The following is a 24,963-nucleotide window of genomic DNA, read 5'->3' as shown; positions in this document are numbered from 1 at the left end:
ATGGATTAAGTATGTGGACATACAAACTCTACACCCATATGTGATTGTTGAATATCTCATTTCAAAGCCATGGGCTTTAATATGCTCCTTTTTTACTTAGTTTTATTTTTGTTGGTACAATGTGACATAACAAAAAAGTGGTGCAAATTGAAAAAACATAGATACAACAAAGTCACCACATCTCAACCCGCTTTCACACCTTTGGAAGATTTTGGACCAACGTGTAAGACAATGCTCTCCACCACCATCATCATAAGACCAAATGATATAATATAAACTTTCATCTTCAAATCTATTTAGTGATGTCTGTGACTGTCTCTGATTCTACCTGTCCTTTTGTTATGTCTGGCTATGTTTGTTTTTCTTTCTGTCTGCTGTACTCAGGTCTGTCTTCCACAGACTTGGCAAGGAGCACTGTAGCTGTTCTGGAGGCTCGTGGTGGCCTGACTCCATACTAAGACAATTCATGTTAGTTTTTTCTTTAATTTGTCACGCATCTGTATATGCATCCCTACATGCACAATAATAATAATAATAATAATTATTATTATTATAATTAGTTGAATTATGAATTAGTTGGCTTCATTTCTGTATGGACCTCACTTTGTGAATGGGAGCATTGTCATTTTGAAATAGGAAAGGGCCTTCCCCAAACAGTTTGCACAATGTTGGAAGCACACCATTGTATAAAATATCATTGGATGTTGTAGCATTGACATTCCCCGTAATTGAAAATAAGGGGTCTAGCCCAAACCATAAAAATAACCCTAGAAAAGTGCACAATTATATGGACAGGGGTGTCCACATACTTATGGCCATACCGTGTAGCTGCATTGTTAATACTGCAGATTTTCTGCATCCTTTTTATTTAATTATTTTTTTAGTAATTTCATTCTCAATATGTCTATCTAGAGATGTCAGATTGTGCACATATTTTTTGCTTTGTGGTTCACCACAACATTCCATTTCCATCTCCTTCATTTTTTTTCTCCTTCATTTTCCTCTCCTCTCCCCAAGTTTTTTGTCCTGTATTTCACGGTGCAAATTTACCATCTCTCCACTCTTCAAAGAACATCCACCCCCCGTTACCATCACCCATCAACTTTCCTCTCTGTTTCATATTTCTTTTCATCAGTCTTTTCATCAGGCCTCCTCCACCAAAACCTCCTGCATTTCCCGCTGATAACCCCACTCTGCCTGCACAAGCAAATAGGGTTTATTTTACCTCCCTCCTGCTCTTTACTTCATCGCCTCAATTTCAATCTATACTGTATTTTACCTGTTTTGCATGTAATTTTCTTCTCTCTGTCTCTCTTTCTGTGATCTCCCTCTGTGCTTGTCACTGTGGTGCTTTTAGCTCCACACCCTCTTGAACCTCTCCATTACTCCGTGGTTGGTCAAGTGCTTTTTTGTCCAGCCAGACTATCCAGACGGTGACTCAGTATATAATTACCGAACTGTGATCTGTTCTCCTTTTCAGTAAATGAACACGAAATATGCAGGGGTTGTTTTTAAGTGATCTGAAGCTTGTCAAGCAGGGACACAATTATGTGCTTCAGGTTTAGTCTTCCTTTTTGACATCTTTATGGTTACAATGCCAGGTGACCAGATAATATAGCACCGTAAGACTTGAAACAGTGCGTAAAATGAAATGGTGTGCTTACTGCAGTGTCTTTCTTTGTCTCGCTTTCTTTATTCACTGCTGCACTGATGTTTACGTATTGAAAGAAAAAAATCTTATTGGCACTAAAACCAGAGAATCCATCGCTCTCCTTGTTTATTGGCAGGAGCAGGAACATAGACTTCGCATAATGCTGAATGTCATCACTTCTGTTTTATTCAGATCTACACCATAAAACTGATGAAAACTCAAGAGAAGCTCCACAGTTATTCTGCCTGTGAGCTGATGCACTCCTCCACTTATGATTGTGTCATCTGCCGCTGATGCCGCAGTGAATGTGTGGCCAATGAAAGTAAGCAGCGGAGCCCATCTGATAAGACACATCAAACGCCTTCTAATTCCAGAAATATATTTTGTGCCTTGAGCCATTAGTAATCCCTCCTTGATCAACTGTCACTAAGCTGGCCTGGAAAATGCTAGAAGACATGTAACTGTACCCATCGCTGCATTCTCTGATTCCTCTCCAAGCTCCAACCTCCTCCTCGCTCCTCCATGTTACCTTATAGCTTATCACAAATCTGGACACTGGTGTGTGAGTTCCTACACAGGAAATCAGAGCTCAGGCTTTCTGCATGAGTTTGCTTCTCTTCTGCATCAATGTGCTTTGATAGTTGACCCTGATTTTCCTCTGCCAATGTCTCCCTGTATCTTCACACACCACTTCTTCCCCTCTCTCTTCCTTTTGTCATTTTTTTCTGTGTTACTCTGCTCTCTAGCCAGTTCATTCCCTCTCACCTGGTCTCCAACTATTCTAACCACTTATTCTTAATTATACACAAGCACAAACACATGCACATAAGCTCCTAATTGATCAAATAGCAGTGTAGTGACATTCAGGTGCATTAACATTGCAGACAGAAAAGCCTTGTCTGCTAATGGGTGCCAAATGGCATCCATTTGCAGGCAATTCATCCACACCATATTGACTGACTCGACTTCTCCAACGTCCATCTTACATTTCTTAGTGTCTGCTCAGTCTGCTGTGGAAATGGACTATTATCTGTGCAATTTGCACTAGGAAATTACATAAAAAGACATAATGGCTTCAACATATTGTATGTGTTCCTACAAGGATTGAAATGATTGATTCTGGGAGACCTGACTTGATGCTTATACGAACATACAGCCTGCCAACATATGTAAGATGTGTTTTTAGCCCACAAAGCTGGCAGTTGTTTTGGCCCCGACATCCCTGCAGAAGCACCACTGTCACTGAGGAGAAAATAGCAGCAGGGAAGGATTAGGGTATGAGATCTGAAGCAGCAGAAGAATTTTTCTCTGTGGCTGCAGCTGTAAAAGGCCTCCTGTGTTCACCGTCTTCACTTCCCACAGTTTCCATTATAGAGAAACCTTTCCATTTAACTTTCCCTTTGTAGGGACCTGAAAGGTTGGATTTCTCCCTGCCTGCTGGAACAACAGATACAGCTTTCAAGCTATTCAGGTTTTATTAGAATTATGTATGTGAAATATGTAAATAGAATTCATAAATGAACTTCTACTTATTAAGACTGAGTAATATTTTCAGCTATTAGGCAACACATTAATTTGGCCTATTTTCCATGTCTGAATATAAACACTAATAAGTGTAACAAAACAATACAGTGTTGATACTTTAAGGAAATCATCATATGTGAGTTCTGTTATACATAGATTATGTATTAAGAGGAACACAAATTATAAACATTCCACAACTTAAACGGCTTATTTTTGGTAGTTAATGCACTCTGGGATAAAGATGCTGTGAAGTCAAATATAACCTGATGGTTATATACTATTAAGACTGAAAATACAGACTGTGAATGTCAGCTGTCTTTGGGCTTAAACTTTCTAGGTTAGCTCTGTTTCAGGTTGTGTTTGAGGAGAAAGAAACAGCTAAAAGAGCAAAGTGGCTTCAAAGAGTGAAAATCAGCCAGTTTCCCCAGATTCAACGCATGGTGGGCTTGAAATTCTTCCATTGTTCTTTAGATGTTTCTCAAAGGTTCCAGCTGCTGATATCATGAGCTTATACTTATATAGGATTTCAGTGTGTCAGTCTTATTCAGCCAAGGAGAAGGAAAATAATTGCTTCTTTTTACAGTGTCTTTGACAGCTGTTGTACATGTAAATTGGTTTCCAATACAATTTAAATCTGAAATCCAGACTAAAAGAGCTTTACCCGTTATTTACTCATGCTGATAATGTTTACGTAGTCAGTATATTCCCACAAAAATTTCATGACATACAGGAGAGGCCAACTTGAGACAATAATAAACACAAACACAATATGAGGTGGCTACTTAATACAGTAGACCATTTAAACCTCACCATTCATTTACCAATAAATATCTAGGATTTTCCTATTAGATAACAATTCATAAACACTGTACTCATCTTAAGCAGGGGGACAATTAATGCATCATTTCATGTCATCAACAAGTCATGAACTTTATTTCATGCCAGAAAACAAATATAGCATCCACATAACAACTCTATATTCTTCATAAAAGAAATGATAAACACTTCAAAAAAAAAAGTGGACACATTCATTCCTCACATTATCAGTGCAACCAAAGTTCAATATACAATCATACAATACATTTACCAATGTTGTACAACAATTACTTACATCTTATAGCTTTCATTAACTACTGTGCTCAATCTTAATAGACATTCTTTCTAATTTCATTACACTGAAAAGTTTCTGCTGAATTTCTGTACTCGAAATATAAACTTCTATTTTGTGTGTACTGTACCATTAAACTCTTATGATTACACACTGCAAATGTAAAATAACAACTTTTAAGTTTTATTCTTGAGAATGATTTGGTTAATTGTTATCATAATAATGTCTCACTACACTTCAGTGCAGCTTGTTATAACAGCAGTTAATTCTACATTTTCAATAGACAATCTACAATAAATATCCATTCTTCACAATTAGGTCCATGTTTCATATTTTTCTAAAGTGCAGGAGTGACACATGGATGATAAAAGTTTAGATGTGGACCATAATTGTTCATTAACTATGTTCTAGCTAATGACTGTCTAACCCATCAACAAAAAGACGCTTGGTAACAAAGCTTTGAAGGAGACAACAAAGCACAATACCACAGAGAGAACAAGGGGAAAGCAGGTTAACCCTACCACTATTTCTGTTTTTGTCTGTACTGAAGAATGAGTGATGGACAGTGATGGATGGACAGATCAGTTGTCATTCATGTGTTTCTACTTCTGTGGCATCACTGACATTATATCTATTCTAAGATGTAGTTTTGATTTAAATAAACCAGCACTGAGAAATAAGAATTCATGCAAATCTTTTTTTTTCCTAATTTTTTGTGTTTCTATTAAAATCAGAAGCATGAAATGTGCCAATACTGTTAAATGAATGCAGGCACAGATCCTGATCACACAATAAAATATTGCATTACCTCAGTTCTTTCTCCCCACGTTTTAGTTTGTTTCACTGTTGACTGGTTTATCCAAGCAGTCTTCTTTTTTATAACCTCTGAGCATAGCTTTGCAAAAACAATCCTGATCATGCCATGAAGGAAAAAGTGGATATCAAATAACAAAAAAGATTAAATGATTATACAATCGCCTCTTCCTCCTGCTTTTAATGTGTTGAACAGCAGTAGCTTTGCTCTGTCAGTTGTTGTTCATAATCCACCAAGAGGCTGTTAAATGAAACAATAATTAAACATCAATGCTTTATGCTCTTTGCTTGAGCCAAACAAATGAGCAACGACAACAGGAATAGAAGCAAATTATAAACATGTATTTCTATTTTTCCTTGAAAAAGGAATGGCCTCCTAAGATTATAATTCATTATCTAATACAGTATATCTCACACATTAAGCCTGCATTTTTGGCCACTCAGTGGCAGCAGAAACCAGCTGTAAACACAACACTGATATATTATCAGCTCAAGTTTATATGGTGAACTTGTTAGCAAATAGTTACATATTTACACATCCAGCAGATACGGAGCAACATTAGCATTCATTTGTTGTCATGTTTCTAGGCACATGATAAAAGTCCAATATTCACTCTGCTTTTAGCCCTGTTTTTGGTCTCCACCAACTCCTGTAGGAAATATCTGGTTCTTTAGCTACTAAATGCTCCACTATGTTCACCATTTTGTTGCTTGTTTGTTTGTCTGCCATTCTTAGCAGAGGTTTATCAGAGCGTTTTAGCTGAAAATAGCTGCCTGCTGCGTCTAGAAATTACGCTGATGAGAGCGGTGTGAGTGAACCAATACAGTAAGGTTATGGTCCAGAAAACCAAAACAATGAGCTGAGAGAAGCTAAAACACTCTGTTAGAGCTGAGGGGAACTGATGAGTTGGGTGATAATTATCTGTGGGTTTATCACTATGAGTGACCCCTTTCATATATACATAGTCTTTTGATCCATTGTTAATATAAACATATTGATTATAGCAGCTTTAATATTATAGTGATTATTTATCTGTAAAGCACCTGAATTCTATTGTTTACCACAAGTTATTTTCTCAGAAAGACTTTAACTAAACTCTTAGGTTAACTTAATCTATAATCCTTTGTATCTTGAACCACAGAAACCCCTGTTCATTGTGAGGCATTTGCAATAATATTTTTCCACAAGGCCATGCTATGCTTCATTTTATTCTCACAGTTTTACTGAGAAAAACTATCAACTAAATCAAACTGGATTCATGTGAAATTTTGCTTGTTGAATAAAAGCTTTCAATAAACTAGAGATTATTGTTTAAGGGTCTGGTTTCTACCTGGGAGGAGCATGGTGGAGACCATCTCCGGCTCTTCCAGTGAGTCGATAATGCAGCGCTGGAAGGTCTTACTGATGGACGAATGCAGGTAGCTGAGAGGAAAGAGGGATGAAAAGGATGAGACTGCCATTTGCCTCTCAGCAAGGCAATATCGCTTCAAAGAGAGCCTGTGAGCAGCTTGGTGTGCTGTGCAAATTTTGGTTCAGCAGTGAAATTCTCAGAACATGTTTTCTAGTCTAATATGCCATGAAGCCCTTCTGATCCTACCTCATCCAGGAGAGACGGTCCTGCCAAAATTCGTACATGATGAAGCATGATCTGTCTGGCAGGTTCTGGACTGAAACGCTAAAAATAAAAAAGAGAGAGGCAGGGAGAGAAAAACAGGGCAGTGGGGGTTATCTCATATGCTTGGTAAAATTGAAGCAATTTGAAGTGGCTGCATCAAATCACAGAGAGATCTAGAGGCAAACAAAGGCACTGAGGCAGACAAAGGGACATACTGCAGGTTGTTTGGCTGGCTGCTGGTGGCATCTGTGTAGATTTTAAGTGCTTCCTGAAACTGCTCCCCATCCTTCTCCTTCACAGACATCTGTCTCTGGACCAGAAGTATGTTCTAGAGAGGATGCGAGGAAAACAGTCATAATCTTCAAATAACAGATTAGGTTAATTTTGGAAATTCAAAAATATCATAAATGAAATACATGGAACACTTCAAACTCACCGATTTATATGTTCCTGCCAATGTGTCCTCTTTGAGCGGTTCAAGATGTGGACTCTGAAAATGGGGGCATAAATATTTCACTTAGCCATGAGCAGAACAAGAATTAGCAGCAGAACTGGCTCAACTGAATCTAGCAAAAGTATGGCCTCTAGTTACAGTCTGTCACAAAGCATTGGCTTTCTCAAGGAAGAGATCGCCCATTTCATATTAACCCTCCAACAGCCTCACTGCAGCCCTGAGAAAGGTGGTTATACTATATTCTTGTCTGCAAGGCCAAGATAAGAAAATGTAATTAGTGTGTTAGCATGCTAGCTTATTATCCTTGCAGCACTGATATCTAACCTTGGAAAATGCCTCATCTTTCTTTTAATTTCAGTTGAATATTTTAAATTAGAAATGAAATAAATCCCACAGCAGCACCAAGAAAAGAAGTTATTTGCACTCTTCTTCAGGCCTACAGAAATTCAAAACATCTGTAACCATCTGTTATCCCAGAGCACCAATAACAGGGTTGAATTTGTACAGCACCAATGCATCAATATCTGTATGATGTAAGTTTTCGAACAATTGCTGTGTCTCATTGCCCCACTGAGACCTCTACAGCATGTAGTCACAGGCTGATACCTTATGCATGACATTCAGTTAGTGCAGTTCAATACAGCTTGTACCGTTGGCCTCAACATCCACATGCACTTTGTACAAATCATCCTCTCTGACAACATGTTGGATCCCATACCGCAGGAAAGGGAGGACCGTTATTATCTGCAAACACACAGTAGGCCTCATACGGTCTGCTTTGACATTTCTGTCTGTAACAGCTGAGCCACTGTAGTTAAACCTGATCCTCACAAAGAGCAATCCTCCCTCATGAGACAAACCTTTGGCTGCAAATTTAAGTCTTTCTAACACATGAAACTGTAACTAAACCATGTTTGTGTAAACCTCACCAGTGTTAGGCTGATGTGGTCCTGCGGCTCCCAGTCTTTAGATGAAATATGAAAGTGATACTGCCACTTAAAAGGCTTAAATTCTTATTAAAAAGATTTTTTAAAAGACAAAATTCTTCAAAATTCAGAGATTTTGAATTGCTTTAATTTTGCTTTTTGAGGTTTATTATCTATAATTCTACAATCGGACTTTGAAATAAAAATTCTATTAAAGGAATAGATCAACATTTTGGGAGACACACTTATTCGCATACTTGCTAAGAATTAGATGAAAAGATCGATACCACCCTCATATCTGCCCGCTAAATATGAAGCTATAGAGCTAGCAGACGGTTAGCTTAGCATAAAGACTGGAAGCACAAAAACAAATTTTATACAAACCTCAAACTCCAGTTTGTCTATGAGCTGCTCCAGTTGGTTGATCTGGGAGCCCCAGTGGTTGTCTGGCTCCACGCTGACCCCTGACCCCCAGAAACACAACATCAGCACAATACAACACAGGACATGTCAAATGACAGTCAAAGTGATGCTCATGTAGCACTTGAAGCAGTTCAGCATATTTGATGAAGCTGATGTACTTACATGATTCTTACAATATTTGGGTTGTATCCACATAAAGCGTCAGCTAAATAAATATAATGTGATGTAATGATGCATGTTTTGGATGGTCTACTATGAGTGTCCTCCAGAGCCCAATCGCTGCCATATGCTCTTTTAAATTTCCAGTATTTTGTCAACTTTTGCCCTCATCAGATTTACCTCCAGTATCTTAATCGCATGTTCCTGAAACGTACCTGTGGTGAGCATGCCAGAGTAGGGGTCAGTAGGGGAGAGACACATGTTCTTCTGGATGCGTCGGCCAGGGCGTTTGGCCACCCTCTGAATAGGCAGGTCCTCGGGCTTCTTCAGTATCCTCCTCCCTGTACAGCCCTGGTCATGAACAGCCTCCATAGCGCAGTCGAGTGATGACTGAAGGGACTGCAGCTGGGTGGAGGTCTCCCTCAGCAAGAAGCGCGTCACAAACTGACCCAGTACTGATGAACCCTGATACTCCTGAATGGAGGCACAAGAGTAAAAATTATGGAAAAGAATCAGCCATGATGTGGGGAAAGCAAATGAAATTATATTTTTTTTTATCATTCATTCATTCATTTCTTATCTTTAGTCCAAGAAATGTTTGTGTTTTTGTAGTTGCTATGATGGACTTGTCTGCCTGTTAATCTTCAGCTCATGAAGAAACGCTCCAGACAGAAATTGATTCTTGGTTCATATTATGCTGAGCTTTTTGAGCATGAAAATAGCTGATTCTCAGATAATCTACTATCTCCTTATACCCTCAATACCTTGTATTTTGAGGTTGTTTGTGGTTTGTTAGGATTATGAGCTCACTCCCCTTTTAAAAAAGGAATAATATCTTCATTTATCAGGTATGTTATTGCAGTTAGTCAGAGGAAATAAGTTAACATAGCATTATTCCCACCAGCTAAAAACAAACAAGGAGTAAACAGAGAGATCAAGTTAAAATGGTTCAAACGTGCATGGTGTGATGTCACTGTGTAGATTACCCTGAATTAATGAATGCAAAGCACACAAGGTGATAATGGTCTAGCCCATGAACTGGAAAGTAATATTATGATAATGTACTACTGAGAACTATAAGTTTCAGTGTTGTGGCTGTTTTTTGCCAGCTAAGTTTTTATGGATAATGACCCCTGTCACCCTCACCGGCACCCTGTGGTGCAACAAAATAGAGTTCAGAAAAAAGGGAGACATTTGAAAAATGACCGCTGAGCTTGTTGGAATCCTTGCTTCTATGTGCTCTGTTTTCTCGGCAGCAGAGATGCTGCACTACACGAGTAATGAACCTCAGTCCTTTTCTCAATTTCTCCTTCCTTTCTTTTCGACACAGAAGAGCTGCCCAGCACAGCGGATGTTTTCTTTTTATCTCTGGGCACCACAACAACACAAAGGATATATTTTAGTCTGCTGATTTCATCATTTTACTGTTTGTTTTTCCAGGCATTATGAAAGCTACATGGGAGTCTTGGTGGTCATTGACCACTGCTACAGGATCAGTTTTATCTTTGGTTTTAGCAAAAAGAATTTAATAACTAAGGCTGATTTCAGGACTTCAGGGCAAAGAAAGCTTTTTGACTGCCTAACAGCAACATGAAAAATGCATGAGCTACAGGAGGGCACAGGTGATATAGAGAAGGGGAGAGTATTACAGAAAGAGAAAAAGAGCCAGACAGGAAGACAATGTCGGAGAAGATGGATGTACAGAGAAAGGAGATAGAACAGAGAGAAAGAGAAGTGTGTGCCTGAGTGAATAATAGACTCAGATTAAAAAAGAGGGAATGAAACTGAAAGAGAAGGAGATTAGAGCAGCTGAAAAACGGCTGTGTGTTTGTGCTGCAGTTATGTGGAGGACATCTGACATCAGATCAGTTGGACAGCTCGGGGGGTTGTCAGCCTTAGTTACTGTCATCTACGCTATACTATTGCCCAATGTTCTCTCTTTTACTATCATCAGTAACGCCCACTTCCTGCACTGCAGTGAAAATAAGTTGCTGCATACCACAGGAAACAACATCATTATACTGTAAGTCTGCATCCACATCCAAGCATCTATCTATTCACAGTCCGCACCTGATTCTCTTCCCTTGCCAAATAGAAATAAATATTCACCAGTTGGCTTAACGTGGAGGGTTCAGTGAGATCGATAAAGAGTGAGCTGAGCTATTGATTATGTCTTAGTGGAAGTTCTCTGATGTTGAGCTCGACTGTGTGTGCCTAAAACAACATTGATTACAGCCCTGCATGTCGGGGACAGACACTTAAATCCCCTCTACATTTCATGGAATATACAGTATACGGTTCTGCTCGACCACGCTTCATAACAGGATTTCATAACGTTCTAATTAGCATGTTTCACAATTCGAGGCTGATGATTTGATGAGATATTCTGTTTCATTATCTGGAAATCCATGTAAAAGAAATACTGGTGTAAAAGTTTCACTCTTTTGAACTGAAGAGCATTGATCTCTATTTCAGCTCCAAAGCCTTTTTTACAATTAGGATGGAACGTATGAGTGATGAAACCAAAGGTATGCAAACTTGGTGAAAACATGTTATGATACTGGTTACTGGATACTGGTTTTAAATAAAAAGCAAAAAATACTCAATGTAATATGTCAAATGGCCAATGCAATGCAATCAGTGTTATCATGGGAATATGTAAGATACACAAGTTAACAGCAGTAATAACTTACAATATGTTCCCAGAGGAAATCTTGTTCCCATGTGCATATTGCAGCATTCATGTTTCTGCACGTTACAGAACCTGCGGTAACTGGAAAAACAGTTCCAGTTCTCAAATGTGAGAATTAGCTACTTTTCTGAGTTTTATAACTTAGTTAATTATCTTTGTGTGTTTATTCGCTAAACGGTGCACACATTTTCACACTTCACAGTTCACATGTGGTTTTGAGCAAAATGTCTTGACAACTGTTGGATGGATTGCCATGACAATCGGTTCAGACGTTCATGTCCCTCTCAGGATGAATTGTAATAACTTTAGCGATCCATTCACTTTTCCTCTAGTGCCTCAGGTCAAAATTAATATGTCCAATACTTTAGTTTATGACCAAATAGCTGCAAAACTTCCCATCAGCCTCAGCTGTACTTTCTGTTAAGTGCTAATTAGCAAAGCTAACATGCTAAACTAAGATGATAATTATGGTAAGAATGAAGTACCTGCTAAAAATAGGCATGTTAGCATTATCATTGTGAGCATGTCAGCATGCTGACATTAACATATAGCTCAAAGAACCGCTGTGCCTAAGTTTAGCTTTACAGAGCTGCTAGCATGGCTATAGACTCTAGTCTTGTTTTGATTGTTGGTCACAGAAATCAAGTAATATAAAAATATCACCTTGGGCTCTGGAAAATTGTGCATTTTTCACTATTTTCTCACATTTTATACACTATACAATTAATTCATTAAGAAGAAAAATGACAAACAGATTATTCAATAATGAATGTTGCAGCTCTATGACCTCCATAGCAATCAATATCTCTACAATACCTGCACTATATTGTGAAATAGGTCTAAATATATTGTTGTTCACTCATTTCCAAAAAAGTCCAAAATGATGTGGTCACATAAATTGCTTTACTTCCACTTTACTTGCTGTCCAGCTGATTTGCAAAGACAAACAGCTGCCATGTTCCTCACACCAAAAAGCTGACGTCAACTGTCTTGTAGAGGAGGCCTTTTTAAAAGCACGGTTCATCTTGTAAGGTTTTGTGAGCTTATGTTTGAAAATGTAATGTTAGTGAGGAGAGGAAGAGCAGATAGCAGGCAGAGTAAGTCATGCTGGCCAGTTTTCTTTTCTTCTGTATCACCACCACAGCAGAGTGATAGGAGAGGGTTTCAAACTGACAGCTGAGGCACAAACAAAAAAGCCTGTCTGAATGCTTGGAGGCATAAAGAATGCTTAAAATTGTTCTGAAAGCTGTTGAAATGGATAGTCTGCTGATGTTGTGCTACATTTAAATTGTCTCGACATGCAAAATTCCCCAAAGGTGCAGAAGTGAAAGCCATCATCACCCACCTCTTTAGTTTTATCCATGGCCTTCAAAATGGCCACGTTCAGCTTTTCCAGAGCAGACAGGACGCTGACGTATTCTCCCAGATGTGGAGTGAAGTACTCTGAAGGAGAAGAAGATTTGTCAAGATTTGTCTGATCAGCACCCTGACCAGTGGTGTTTTCCACAAGAAGGAAATAAATCAATAAGACACTGATGGCATTCATTAGAATTAAAGTAGTTTGGCTAATTTGCTGAGTCACTGAGACTGGGGCATGCTTGTGTTTGAGTTGTGGTCATCATCAGATGACAATAGCAACAGCTAAAACCATGAAACCTCGGGCTTTTGTGATACATAAATGTGATCATATGTACTCTATATAAAGTTTTGAGAGTGATTTTATTAGCAAAGTCAGTAAAATAAAGCAAGAATGACACAATTACCTGAGAGTTTGTCTATGTCCAGGTTGCTGTGATTCAATGGGAAGAAGACAAAAAGAGACGCGTTAAGAGATGTCATTGGGAATCCTGAAATATTTTTGTTAAAGCACTATAAAGAGTTTAGTTTTTTGGTGGTTTAGTCTTTTTAGCCATGCTAGCAGCTCTAGAGGTGGTTATTTGTCGTTCTGTCGGACTGTTTGTCGGCCAGTCCACCACTTTGGTCCAGACTACTGGATGGATTGCCATGAAATGTTGTACAGACATTCATGGTCCCCAAAAGATGAATCCTACTGACTTTGGTAAGTTGCAGGTGAGGTATAAAGGGAGAAACGTGAGGCAAAGATACTGCTTGAGGCAAAAGGCATGCTGATGTTCTACAGCAAGTTATTTTGACCTGTTGATTTGTCCCGCCCTCACCAACATGGTACTGTCACCTTCCGAGGATATCATTATATCTGGATAAAAGCAAATCCATAGTCCACCGCAAATAAACGTCCAGAAATCCGCTTAGAAATCACAGGAAGAAACGATCCTCATATTCCAGAACTTGCCTGACAATCATCACATTTTTCGGTTTTCTTCAGTATCAAAGTAATCCAGTGATTGGTACATTGCAAACACAAACTGCTAATAGCTAATTCAGCATACGTTTAATGGTGCCAATTTGCCAAAATGTAAACAAATACAGGCTAAAAAAAATGGGGCTCAAGAAGTTGCCCACAGCTAACTCACTGACTTCATGGCAACATTACACTTCCTGTTTACATCCACAAAAGTATCATGGAGGCGCAGTTGTCTCAATAATGTATGATGGGGGGCCCACAGTGTCAGACTTTGAAAACCCCTGCTCTGGTGCAGCCAACAGGTTAACATTTTTGGCTTTTCGTGAAATATCTTAAGTTCAACTGTTGGATGGACTGCCATGAAATTGGATACAGATATCCATGGTCCCCAGAAGATAAATCCTGATGACTTTGGTGATTCTCTGACTTTCCATCTAGCGCCACCATCTGGTCAAAATTTCAATTTGTCCATAACTTTGGTTTACGACCAAATGCCTGTAAAACTAATGACATTCCCATCAGACTCAGTATATTATCTTTAGTTATAATTAGCAAATGTTATCATGCCAACACAATAACCTAAGATGGTGAACATTACACCTGTAAACATAATACCTGCTTAACAGCATTTTAACATTGACATCATGAGCATGTTAGCATGCCAATGTTAGCATTTAGCTCAAAGCACAGCCTCAGCCACTAGCATGGCAGTAGACCCTTGTTTTCTTGTGATGTCGTAGCTTTCCATTCGAAATAATGGGGCAATGAGTTTCACTACAGATCTCAGAGGGGTATTTAAACAAGGCACTAAACACAAGAGTGCCTTGCAACTAAATGCCTTACAACTAAATCTGACAGCACTTTTACAGCACATAAAGTACAGTTTAATTTAATGGACTGTAATTATAATGTACTGTGATGTATAGTAACTGACTTGATTTTACAGGACACTGGCATAGTAAGGCAAAAGGTCTTGGACATCATATTTGTGTACTTTAGATATTTGTGTTGTTTTAATTTGATTATATTACCTTCAACGTCTACTTTAAATATATCAATTAATGCACATCTAGAGTGTTTAATTGTTTGTTATGTATTGCAAGTTTTATTGTTGTGTTGTTGGCTGACAGTACACAAATGAAGTTGGGCTGCACATTTAAAGGTGTAGCTAAAGCTGTAACACCTGAATAGTCATTCTTCACTATGATTGGTTGGTACTTCAGTGATACACAGTGATATCTAATTTCTATTTCATCAGTGTTGTGCCCACAAACACAACAAAGTATGGGTATTTGTTTGCCATATTATTACCTCACAGGCAAATGTTTACATATTTCACAATCTTATTTGTACTCATCAGTGTGCAAACAGAGTTCTGCAAACTCTGGGGCTTTCACACCAGAATTAAGGCTCTCCATGGAATATTGACATCATCTTCATTGAAGTGAGGTGTTGACACCTCCCTGCCAGGCAGCAGGCGAGCAGGAGGCTACAGATTGCAGAAGAGTTGGAGGGCGTCCAAAAGGAAGATGAGCTTACTCTGTCTGCTGCCTGTCGATGGAGTAATACAGCTCCTGCATCTGCTCGTCAGTGAGGATACCATCAGTGAAGTACGACTGGAACTCCTCCAAGGACAGCTTCCCGTCGTCTGAAAGGAGACAAACCCGTGAAAATTACACCTCACTGAAGCTTGAGAGGTTTTATCACCTTAATAAAGTTTGTCCATTATTCAATATAATGGAACAAGGCTACTTTGTCTTCACAGTGATAAGCTCAGAGGTGCAGCTGCAAATGAAAATACTTCAACATTAATCGGCATAGTCCCAAAATCTTCTTTATTTAGCTTTAAAACCTCTGTCAACAACAAAACTTTATGCAAAAAACTACACTTTGATGTCTTTCCCATGAAACTGAATTAAACTTTAACCGTAATTTCCCCTTATCCAACTCCATTACTGCAGAAAATAATTATTTGTTAGTGATACAGCTGAAAATCCAATTTCTGCTCTTCGAAGTAATAATAACCTAATTGAGTACCACATTTCCTTTTTAAATGATATCATGCTTTTATTTCTTCACTGCTGAAACCTGATACTTGCAAAATAATTTACCCACTGTTTCAATTTCTGCTACAATTCATTTCTCCTATTACAATTTTGTAACAGTCACATAAACACAGTTTGAACATACACCAATCCTATACCAGTGGGTAGTTAATGGCAGCTCAGAAGATAAACACAAAGACAAGTGTCTGTTAAAGGTAAGCATGGTCTGCCTTTGATTAGCAGCATCTGGGGGTGTGTACTGCAGTGCCTGCAGGGTCCTATAGAAATTGGGAGCAAGGATTGAGGGCTAGTTTGAGTAGTCAGAGCAGAGCTCAATAGCGGACAAACTTCAGACGATAATGAGATCTCGTCTCTATCTCGCCAGCTTTGCTCTGTAAGCAGTGAAACCTTTTGAGACCCGGCTCTGAGATCCCCGCCAGGCAACAGAGCTCAGACTGATAGGCCTGAGCCAACAGTAAATCATATCATCTGTTAGTTTGTAAGAACAATTTTGACTTCTTGCCAGCTTACACAGTGGATGGCCCTGGACATGATGCATTTGCAGCAAAGGCTTGTTAGCAAAATAACAAACTTCCAGAAGAGATTTGATTCTGATTTCGGCAAATTGTATTCTGTGTTTACTACATAAAGCAACATTAAAGTGGAAAGTTTTTAACATTGTTCTGCCGGTGCTTTATCACTAATCATTACATAAGTATCATATCCTTAAGATGGAAATCTGTGTTTACTGAACATTTGTTGTGCTCTGGAGATGTTAAACCTCAGATGGAAGATGAAGCTTTTAGAGAAGGCAGTATTATAATTCATTTCTGAAACTTCCCTGTAAAAATCTTCTTTCCACATGATGTAGGAGTAAACACAATCTGTTGCACCTCTGACTCATTCTCCAGCCTTCTCCATCAGAACTGCTTTGGTGTAGATTCACACCCAATTAGTACAAGTTAGAGTGCAGCTCAGATGGCAATTATATGCAAGTGTTCACTCTTTCTCGGAGAGCAGAGCTGCAGTGGTAGAATGGTTGAGCCTCTTGCTATAGACAGTGTTTGTCTCATAAGGTAAAGGACAGTAAACTGACCAGCATGTGCTTTGCCTGGAAGATTTATGATTTGTTCCAAATTTCATCACTTGATTAGAATGTGCAGAAGCAGGCTTTGGATATTTAGTATTAGGATTGCGATTAGTTAATTGATCGATTAGGGAGACTGTCTTCAGCTGAAAAAACTACAGCATTGTAGGTAGTTTGGTCAAACGCTTCAAAATGACTTGTGTTTCGGTTTTCTTGACTCTTGTGGCCGTGGGAATAATGACAGTTGTCTCCTGGAAGCACAGGCTGAAATAGAGAGATGCTTTTATAGCTTTTAGTTGCCTAAACTTAACCAAATCTTAGCCATACCATCACCATAGGGAAACCAGATCAGGAAATGATCATGTGGGTCAATTTAAAGGCAGTGACAAACAACCTGTTTTGTTGTTTATGTTGGAGGATTTGTTGGAATAGTTTAGTTTAGATAACCAATAATTCGCCAATAATTTTGATAATCGGTTAATGATTTCAGTCATTTATCAAGCAAATATGACAAACAGTTGTTGCTTCCAGGTTCTCATATGTGAGGATTTGCTACCTTTTTCTGTTTTATATCAATTTAAAAAAAAAACTGTTTCAGAGAGGTTTCACGTACATATGCAGATTTTGCAGCAACTGATCCCGAGGTTTCAAGACTAACAACTGTCAATAAGACACCTCTATAGGGAAATTAAAGTGATCAGATGGATGATAAATCAGTACCTCATGACATAAGCAAGGTAGCTTACTAGCTTTAATTGTCTCACTTCACACTGAATAAAACTGCATCTCTAATTCTGACCTAAATGAAAAGCTCTCCCTGTACTGAAGCTTGTATCTTTCCAGGAATGCTTTTTCTTTGAGGGAATTGTAAAGCTAAAAGCACTAAAAGCTGAATAAGCACCAATAATTCATAAATCGCAACAGAGCAATTCAGGAGAATATGAGGGATAAAAATAGACGGAAGAGTAAAGATATACAGTAAATAACTCTCTTTACAGAGAAACATGGTGAACAAAGTCTTATAGAATTTCAACTTTAAGTTATTTTTATTATTGTGCAGTATATTAAGTTAAAAAATTAAAGCACCTTCTGTACTTCCAAATTTCAGGTGTCAAAACTGTTTGGACTAATTAATGGAGTAATTTTGTTGCTAAAATAGTCAATGGATAAATGAAAGCTGAATATCTGCTTCTCACAAACCACTGATAACGTTACTCTCTCGCATCCAGAGCTGTAGCACTTTCGTACATCACATCCTGTGAGGTCTCTGCTGTAGTCTACAATTCTCTCTGCTACAGCACTGAATGCAGCATTAATTAAAAAACTGCAAGTGAACAAGTATGTGGGGCAGTAACCTCACAGGGATTCTTAAAATCTGAGTGCAAAACCACAGTATGCACCTTAATGGAAACTGTTTTCCAACAATCAGAAATAATCATGAAAATAAATCAGGTAAACAATTGTCCATGTTATCAAACTAGTGTGGTATGTGAAACCAATCAATGCCCTTGACAAATCATTTTTCAGCCCACTGCTTGTACTAACAATTCAGCTCAGATGATGACATTTTTGTGTGTTTGTTATGGAAGTCTCCTGAAGGCAAATCTGTAAATTATCACACTTAACAAAATCCATCACTCTTCCACATGAGTTCATTTATTTTAGACTAAATCAAATTGCTGATTTATCAGTGTTTGTTATTGGTTTTTCCTGATGACAAATCAGAGTTGCACTGAAAAATTGGATTCTAATATCACTGATCCTTCGGTATCTACTTTATATCTTGTACTCATACAATTGTTTTCTGCTTTTTAAAAAAAGTCTCATTACAATAGCGTGGCAGAATAGAGTTTAGTGGGTTGGTAGCCAGCCCTCATTATGTGGTATATCCGCAGTGCTCGAGGCGTATCATGGCAGCCCACTCAGTGCTGATTGGTAGGAGGCACTTACCCTCTCGGGTGCACGACTCAGTGAGTTCGTGAAGGCGAGAACCAAGCAGAGCTCGGCTGCAAATTGAAAATAACTACCACAAACATGCGACAGAGTTCTTTTCTCTCTCTTTATCTTCCTTCTTTCTACAAAGAGTGAAAAATAAAAGCTGTGTGTGAGTGCTGGAGGGCAGCGGGTGGAAAGAAAGAACACGAGGAGCAGACTCGAGGTTTCACAAAAATGCATGTAGTATAAATACTTAGTCAACATCTATTTCTATTTCTACGTCGCTCCTCTGTTGGGTTTTCAGGCGCTATGTTTTTCTTCTAATTCACAAAGTAATCACCAGAGACGAGACACAACTTGAATAAATAAAAATCCACCTGTCCCTTTTCTTCTATCTTTTACAGTTTCTTCACAACAGCCGCAAAGACAAAAAGCATCTTCTAAGGTCTCTTTCATAATTCACAAACGGAGGAATTTTTTGTTTTTTTTGTATTTAAATGTCTCCACACGAGCTGCGAGGCACCCCAGACAACCCCTGCTCATGGCGGCACATGTTGCATCATTAATCCTGCTCTTATGCAGCACATTCATCGTCCTCCTGAGGAAACAGATCAGAGTTCGTAGATACTCTACATGCGTTAATCACTTGCCCCATTTTGCTTTTTATATTGCATTAAATGGAGATGCAGTGCATGAATAAAAAATTAAGAGCAAAAACACTGTGCTGTTTGTCAGCACTGCTCTGTGTTTTCCCAGGAGATATTTAGAGGGAGGATTTCCTTTGAAGTAAAGAGGGGATTTAAATGTAACACTGTATCACATTACTCAAATGTAACAGTGACATGTTTGTAGGGGGAATACATTAAATTTACATTAGATGCAAGTCTACAGTGAATTTGTGCCATTTTTAAAATTTAAATGCTAAAAATGTATTTTCTACAAGATATTCATACGACAAATCTGTGTGTTACCCATGTTGCAGTCTCACTGAGGATATTTCACTGAGATGAGCGTTGCTGCATCGAAGGAGTTCATCCTCTCAAATTCAATCACATCACAAAACCAAAAAGATGCAGCTGCACCTGACCTTGGATATTTATATCCTTTCTACGTGGATCTCTCAAGGATGGCAATAAAACAAAAAGTTCCAGGGTCACATAAATCCCCTCAGAGCCAAAACAGACCGCCTGCCTAAACAGAGCCATCAAAGTTGTGCCTTTCTTTCACTGGTGCATCTCATTTTTGTATGCAACAACTTTTTTATTGAGTTTTAATTAGCCAAATAATCTAATTAGCTGCATATTTTACTTACTCACCATTTTTATCTGCCCGGCGGAATATCTGCAATAAGAGGAGAAGATCATGTTACAGGTTTTAGGTTTGGGTACAGGCACAAATGGCAAAAGACAGTGGAACAAATTTAAAACATACATCAACGATATTTGAAGTTGTGAGCAATTAAGAGAAAATACAGTATCTTCATGTGTTTACCAATCTATTTAGATGTGTAGCTATAATCTGAGATAAAATGCAACACAAATGCAAAGATTTTTGCCTATTGGAGAAGCAGTGATGCAAGCCAACCGGTAAGTCTCCACAAATGTGAGGTAATCCAACAGTTTTTTCCCCCCTCTTTCTTTATGCACAGAGGAACATTTAAGAGGAGCTGTAATTTCCACATTTCAATAACAAAAGAGACATGAGACATCTCAGGAAATGAAACACTGACATTTATGTGCACCCGTGAGGAGCAATGGAAATGATTGCATTTATGTTTTTTTTTCTCTCCGGGCATTGAGAACGATCATGCTGCTTTAAGATATTTCCCCAGTTTTGTGCAAAACCTGCAAGCAGGAAGTGACAGTCCTTTCTGTTCATTCATTTATGCAGTGAACCCAGGGATAAAATCCTCATTAATATCTTCAACATCATCACTGTGTAACACCGAACCTGTGAGAAGTCAGATCTGTTTGTGGAGTGCGTGGTGTTGTGTGTGAGATCAGAGTGGCACCTCTTTAATTTTTTTTTTCTTCTGCTCAATCACCCTGTGTGGACCAGTACAGTCCAGTGACTGGATGATTAACTGTATCATCACATCCAGCTGTCACCTTTTGAGCACATCGGAGTGTGAAAGGCCTGGACACGCTCTGCTCAAGTCCCATTTTTTAAAAACATCTCTCCTCCATTCAAGACACATCTTCCGAGCCTCACAGAAATCTATACAAGAAAGAATGGTACTGAACATATCCACAGAATTAGAAAGAGTGCACTGAACATCTCAGGAACCTGGAAAAAATTTTGGTCTTTATGGTCCAGTTTAGAGTGTACTTAAAGGACTATACCAGTTTATTTGTAAATCATGTACACTTCACATTTGTGCTGACCATTTTTGAACAAATGCTGTATGGTTTTAGACATTCCCTACAGTTCCAGGCAACTACTTGTTTCCATTCATTCCTGTCTCGTATAAACATCATTTAGCAGACTCTTGAAACTTGATTATGTTGAACAATCAAGTCTGCTTCCATTTATTTCAAAGTTACACTATCATTGTATGGTAATGCGGTTTAAGGGCAGACTGAAGTCTTCACTGCCAGTAACTAAGACTAAAAGTAGTAAAAGGTTATCAGATAAGTCAAAAGTACAATTGAATACATCAGTAAATAATATGGTTAGTATCATTAATGATGTGAAAAAAATAGAAAGCTTTTGTCTTTTTTTACCAAATTAGGGAAAAGTATAAAACTTTATATTACAGTATTGTTTATTGATGGTTTCAGTTCTATTTTTGACTCGTCTGATAAGCATTTTGTCAGTTTTGGGGCTCCCTAAAATAGCCTGTCACTAATGATTAAATTAGCCTTATTATTAATAAATATTTGTACTTTCTCTGTCAATGTGAAATAAGCTACAGGAAAGCTTTTCAAGATGTTATTTATGTCAACGGATTGAACGCCAACCACAAAACGCCTTTTTAAAACTTGATTTGGCATTTCTGCACTGCAGTGTCTTCTTACTTATTGGCCGACCAATACCACTTTGAAAATCTGTGATAAGCTAAAATTGGTCAAAATATTAACCAATCCAAAACACAGAAAAAGGTTAGTTGTGATCTCAAATATGAAGGATTTGTAGTGATTGGACTAAACCATGCAAAACAACTGGTATGGTCCTTTAACATTTGACAAGCAGGCATGATGACTTTTGGATGCAGGTGATGGCATGGACACACATTCAACACTGGAGGCTGCGTTATCACTGTCAAATCTTCCTACACTGTAGAAGTGCTGATGTAAGCATCCTGTCTAAGACACATCAGAGGAAGCCAACAGGGAGCTGCTCCATAAAATCTGGGGGGGAGAAATTGAGAGCAATAAACATCGGCTCTGACAAAACCTAGGGAGAACATTTACTGGCCCTAATTCCTCCTTTGTGCAGTTAAGTGGGAGGTTGGTGGAGTCGTTGGAGCTGCTGTCATCCCACAGAGCCAATGAAGATCTTCTAAAAGCAGTCTTAGCTACATGGATGCTGCTCGGTTGTAATTTCTATCTCAGCCAGTCCCTGGTACCTGTTAATATGTCACACTGGGTCCTATTTGAACACAATAAAACTACAGCACGATGAGTAACTGACATTCTCAGAACATCTACAGCACCCGGCTATGTATGAAATGCACGACACTGTATCCCATCCGCCACTGAAGCAAATTATTATCTGAAAAAAAAAGCAGCAAAACACTTCTCAGGGATGTGAAAGCTAACAGCCTTTGCGCAACTGTGAGTCAGTTAAATCAAACAATGAGTGCTTCAACTTGTTTAATTATATAAATAGACAAAACAGCCTTTTTTTAGAAAGACGGAGACAGAGAGAGAAAAAACACAAAATGCTTTCTTAAGTCTAAGTGATTCTGAGGAAGAAAAGCACAAATGAGGCTCAGTTTTCTGGAAAATACTGCAAATATGAGTGTGAGCACCAGAATGATTTAGTTGTTAGGAACACAGAGGAATACAAGAGAAAAGAATCAGTGGAGGTCAGTGACAGTTAAGTTGGATAAATTCCTTCCTGTGATCGCAGTCCTAATTTATGCAGCTATTAAAGAATAAATGACCATCCATTAGCCACTGTAATAGGTTCAGTGAAGAAATGCCAGTTTGGAGGTTATGCAGCGTTGGGCTGGAGAGAATGGATGCTAACTGCATTTAAACCAAATGCGTACTTGCTGCAGTCTAATGTTCCCCTCGCTAGCCAATAATCTGCCTCGAGGAAACTGGAGAGTTGTATTTACTGCCAGCTGTCAGGAAGTCTAAGGCTGGGAAATGATGATGCTAATACACTGTCTTGTATTTTTTGGAGTATCCTCAGTAAACCAGAGGCAAAATGGTCATAAAGGCCCCAAGCATACAGCAGGCATGTACTCATTAGTATTGACGTCTTTTATATGGAGGGGATCACCTGCAATTTTTTCATTCTGTAGCAAAAAGAAGAAGAAATATAGCCGCAAGCGGCAATCCCGGGGTTCAAGCCAACACAGACCGTTAGAAGTTTAAAACTTTTGATCTGGTCCTGGTCTGGACCTGGTCAAATGTGGCCTAGATGTGAAAACAAGCAGTGAAATCTCCCTTTTTTGCATTTTCACAAATAGAATGAAGAAAACAAACAATTTCTGATTCATAGTCTGACTCATGTGATGCTACACATTTTTTGCCCTTGCGGCGCCCCCTAGGGGTCGATTTGAATCAAGTTGAAATACAATATGGGGGTATTAGGGGTTCAAGCTGAAACACAATATGGTTTCAGCTTGAACCCCTAACCAGAGAGCTGAGTTAGAGAACATTTCTGTGCATGTAAATCCAACCCTCTGTCAACTGTGCAAGCAATATCCTGACTAAATCATTCAAAATGTAACGTCTTTCTATTTTTATGGTTCTGTTTAGAGCTGTGTGAGAGGAAGGCTGCTCATTACAAATGTATAGCATAGCATGTTTTATGTAGACACGATGCAAGTTTCATACAATGTCATGACTTGATGCCTGACATGATCATGTGGAGGGGGAAAAAAAGAAAACTACATTGTAATGCTTTGCAGGTTAAAAGATTAAATGAATCAAAACATCTGTATGTCAGATGACTGTGTTGTGGCATCTCTTTTGTTATTTTGGCACTAATGGGCATGCACTCACCTTCCTTACATAATAGGACTGCTGTACATCAAGTACGTGTGAATGGGAGGCTGACAAGCATTACCTCAACATCAACCATTCATAAAGAGCAGACTGAGAGACAGTGTATTACTCATTTTGTGTCTTTGTTAAGACGACCCTCCAAGAGGTGATGTGAGCAAATCATGTCTTAATATAGATTAAAATCATGCATGCAATTAATCAAAAATACATCTAAAACATCACAAAGCCAGTGTGTAGCCTACTTACATCCTGAACAAGAGAGATGCCTTGATTCTGGTTGCGGTCATGCTCCTGCTGCTTTCTCAAGTGTTCTTGCTTGGCAGACTGAAGACACATGGTGATCATCTCTGTACAGGCCAGCATCTTGCAGATCTCGATGCGATTTCTGCCTTTCTTTAAAAAAAAAAAAAAATAGATTGCCCTGTCCCTGTGTTTTTTGTTCTTGTTTTTTTTTTTTTTTTGATCGGGAGAGGGGGTGGGAGCTGTTGTCCTTGTCGGGGTGGATGGTGGATGATGATGTCGGTCCTGTGATCCAGTCAGGATGAGATGGACCCCAGCCTGCTGCCCTCCGCCTGCATGTCGACGACAGCAGAATAACTCCACCTCCACACGACCAGCTGCAGCGATTCATAAAAGCCCGAGGAATGCACCATCTGCTGGTGGGAACACACACAGACACACAGACACACACACACACACAGTCAGATAAGCAGTTTTGAGTTTGAGTTTTACTGAGAACAGGCTGAACAAAGAAAAGAATAACAGGAGCGGCTTGTCGAGCTGACAGGCAGTATTTATATCTCCTGAGATATTATTTGAAGGCTTGCACTGTAATCTGTATCGGTTCAAAATTACAATTATATTCCCAAATGAACTTTAAAGTGGGTTCATGTGACGTTATGGTGAATTGTAACCAATATGATATTTTATATACTGTATATAAGACGGTGTCAGTGTTTCTGTAATAATAGCTTATTCATTGGCATATGATGAGATTTATTGTATGGTGAAATTAAACCTTTAT

At 38.7% G+C, this 24,963-nt stretch overlaps 1 protein-coding gene across 1 annotated transcript; it reads right to left on the bottom strand.

The window, feature by feature from the left end:
* Nucleotides 1-4,084: 4,084 nt before the first annotated feature.
* LOC122883788 (N-terminal EF-hand calcium-binding protein 1-like) lies at nucleotides 4,085-24,570 on the bottom strand. Its single transcript, XM_044212942.1, has 12 exons — nucleotides 24,186-24,570; nucleotides 20,073-20,097; nucleotides 15,229-15,337; nucleotides 13,130-13,155; nucleotides 12,712-12,809; nucleotides 8,890-9,148; nucleotides 8,477-8,556; nucleotides 7,149-7,202; nucleotides 6,928-7,040; nucleotides 6,695-6,772; nucleotides 6,428-6,519; nucleotides 4,085-5,337 (listed from the first exon to the last, which is right to left on the bottom strand). The coding sequence occupies exons 1-12, from the start codon at nucleotides 24,300-24,302 to the stop codon at nucleotides 5,309-5,311; spliced, it is 1,080 nt and encodes a 359-aa protein (XP_044068877.1). The 5' UTR covers nucleotides 24,303-24,570; the 3' UTR covers nucleotides 4,085-5,308.
* Nucleotides 24,571-24,963: the final 393 nt, after the last annotated feature.

This window comes from Siniperca chuatsi, linkage group LG10, assembly GCF_020085105.1.
Source record: "Siniperca chuatsi isolate FFG_IHB_CAS linkage group LG10, ASM2008510v1, whole genome shotgun sequence".
NCBI classification, from domain to species: domain Eukaryota; kingdom Metazoa; phylum Chordata; class Actinopteri; order Centrarchiformes; family Sinipercidae; genus Siniperca; species Siniperca chuatsi.
This window is presented reverse-complemented; position numbering and strand designations above follow the sequence as displayed.

Excerpts from the sequence above, each read along its gene's own strand:
- LOC122883788 (XM_044212942.1), bottom strand. The coding sequence starts at position 24,302 with ATGCTGGCCTGTACAGAGATGATCACCATGTGTCTTCAGTCTGCCAAG. Across the intron at positions 15,338-20,072 it reads CCGCCGGGCAGATAAAAATG|ACGACGGGAAGCTGTCCTTG; the intron begins GTGAGTAAGTAA and ends GTCTCCTTTCAG. Across the intron at positions 6,520-6,694 it reads GACCGTCTCTCCTGGATGAG|CTACCTGCATTCGTCCATCA; the intron begins GTAGGATCAGAA and ends CTTTCCTCTCAG.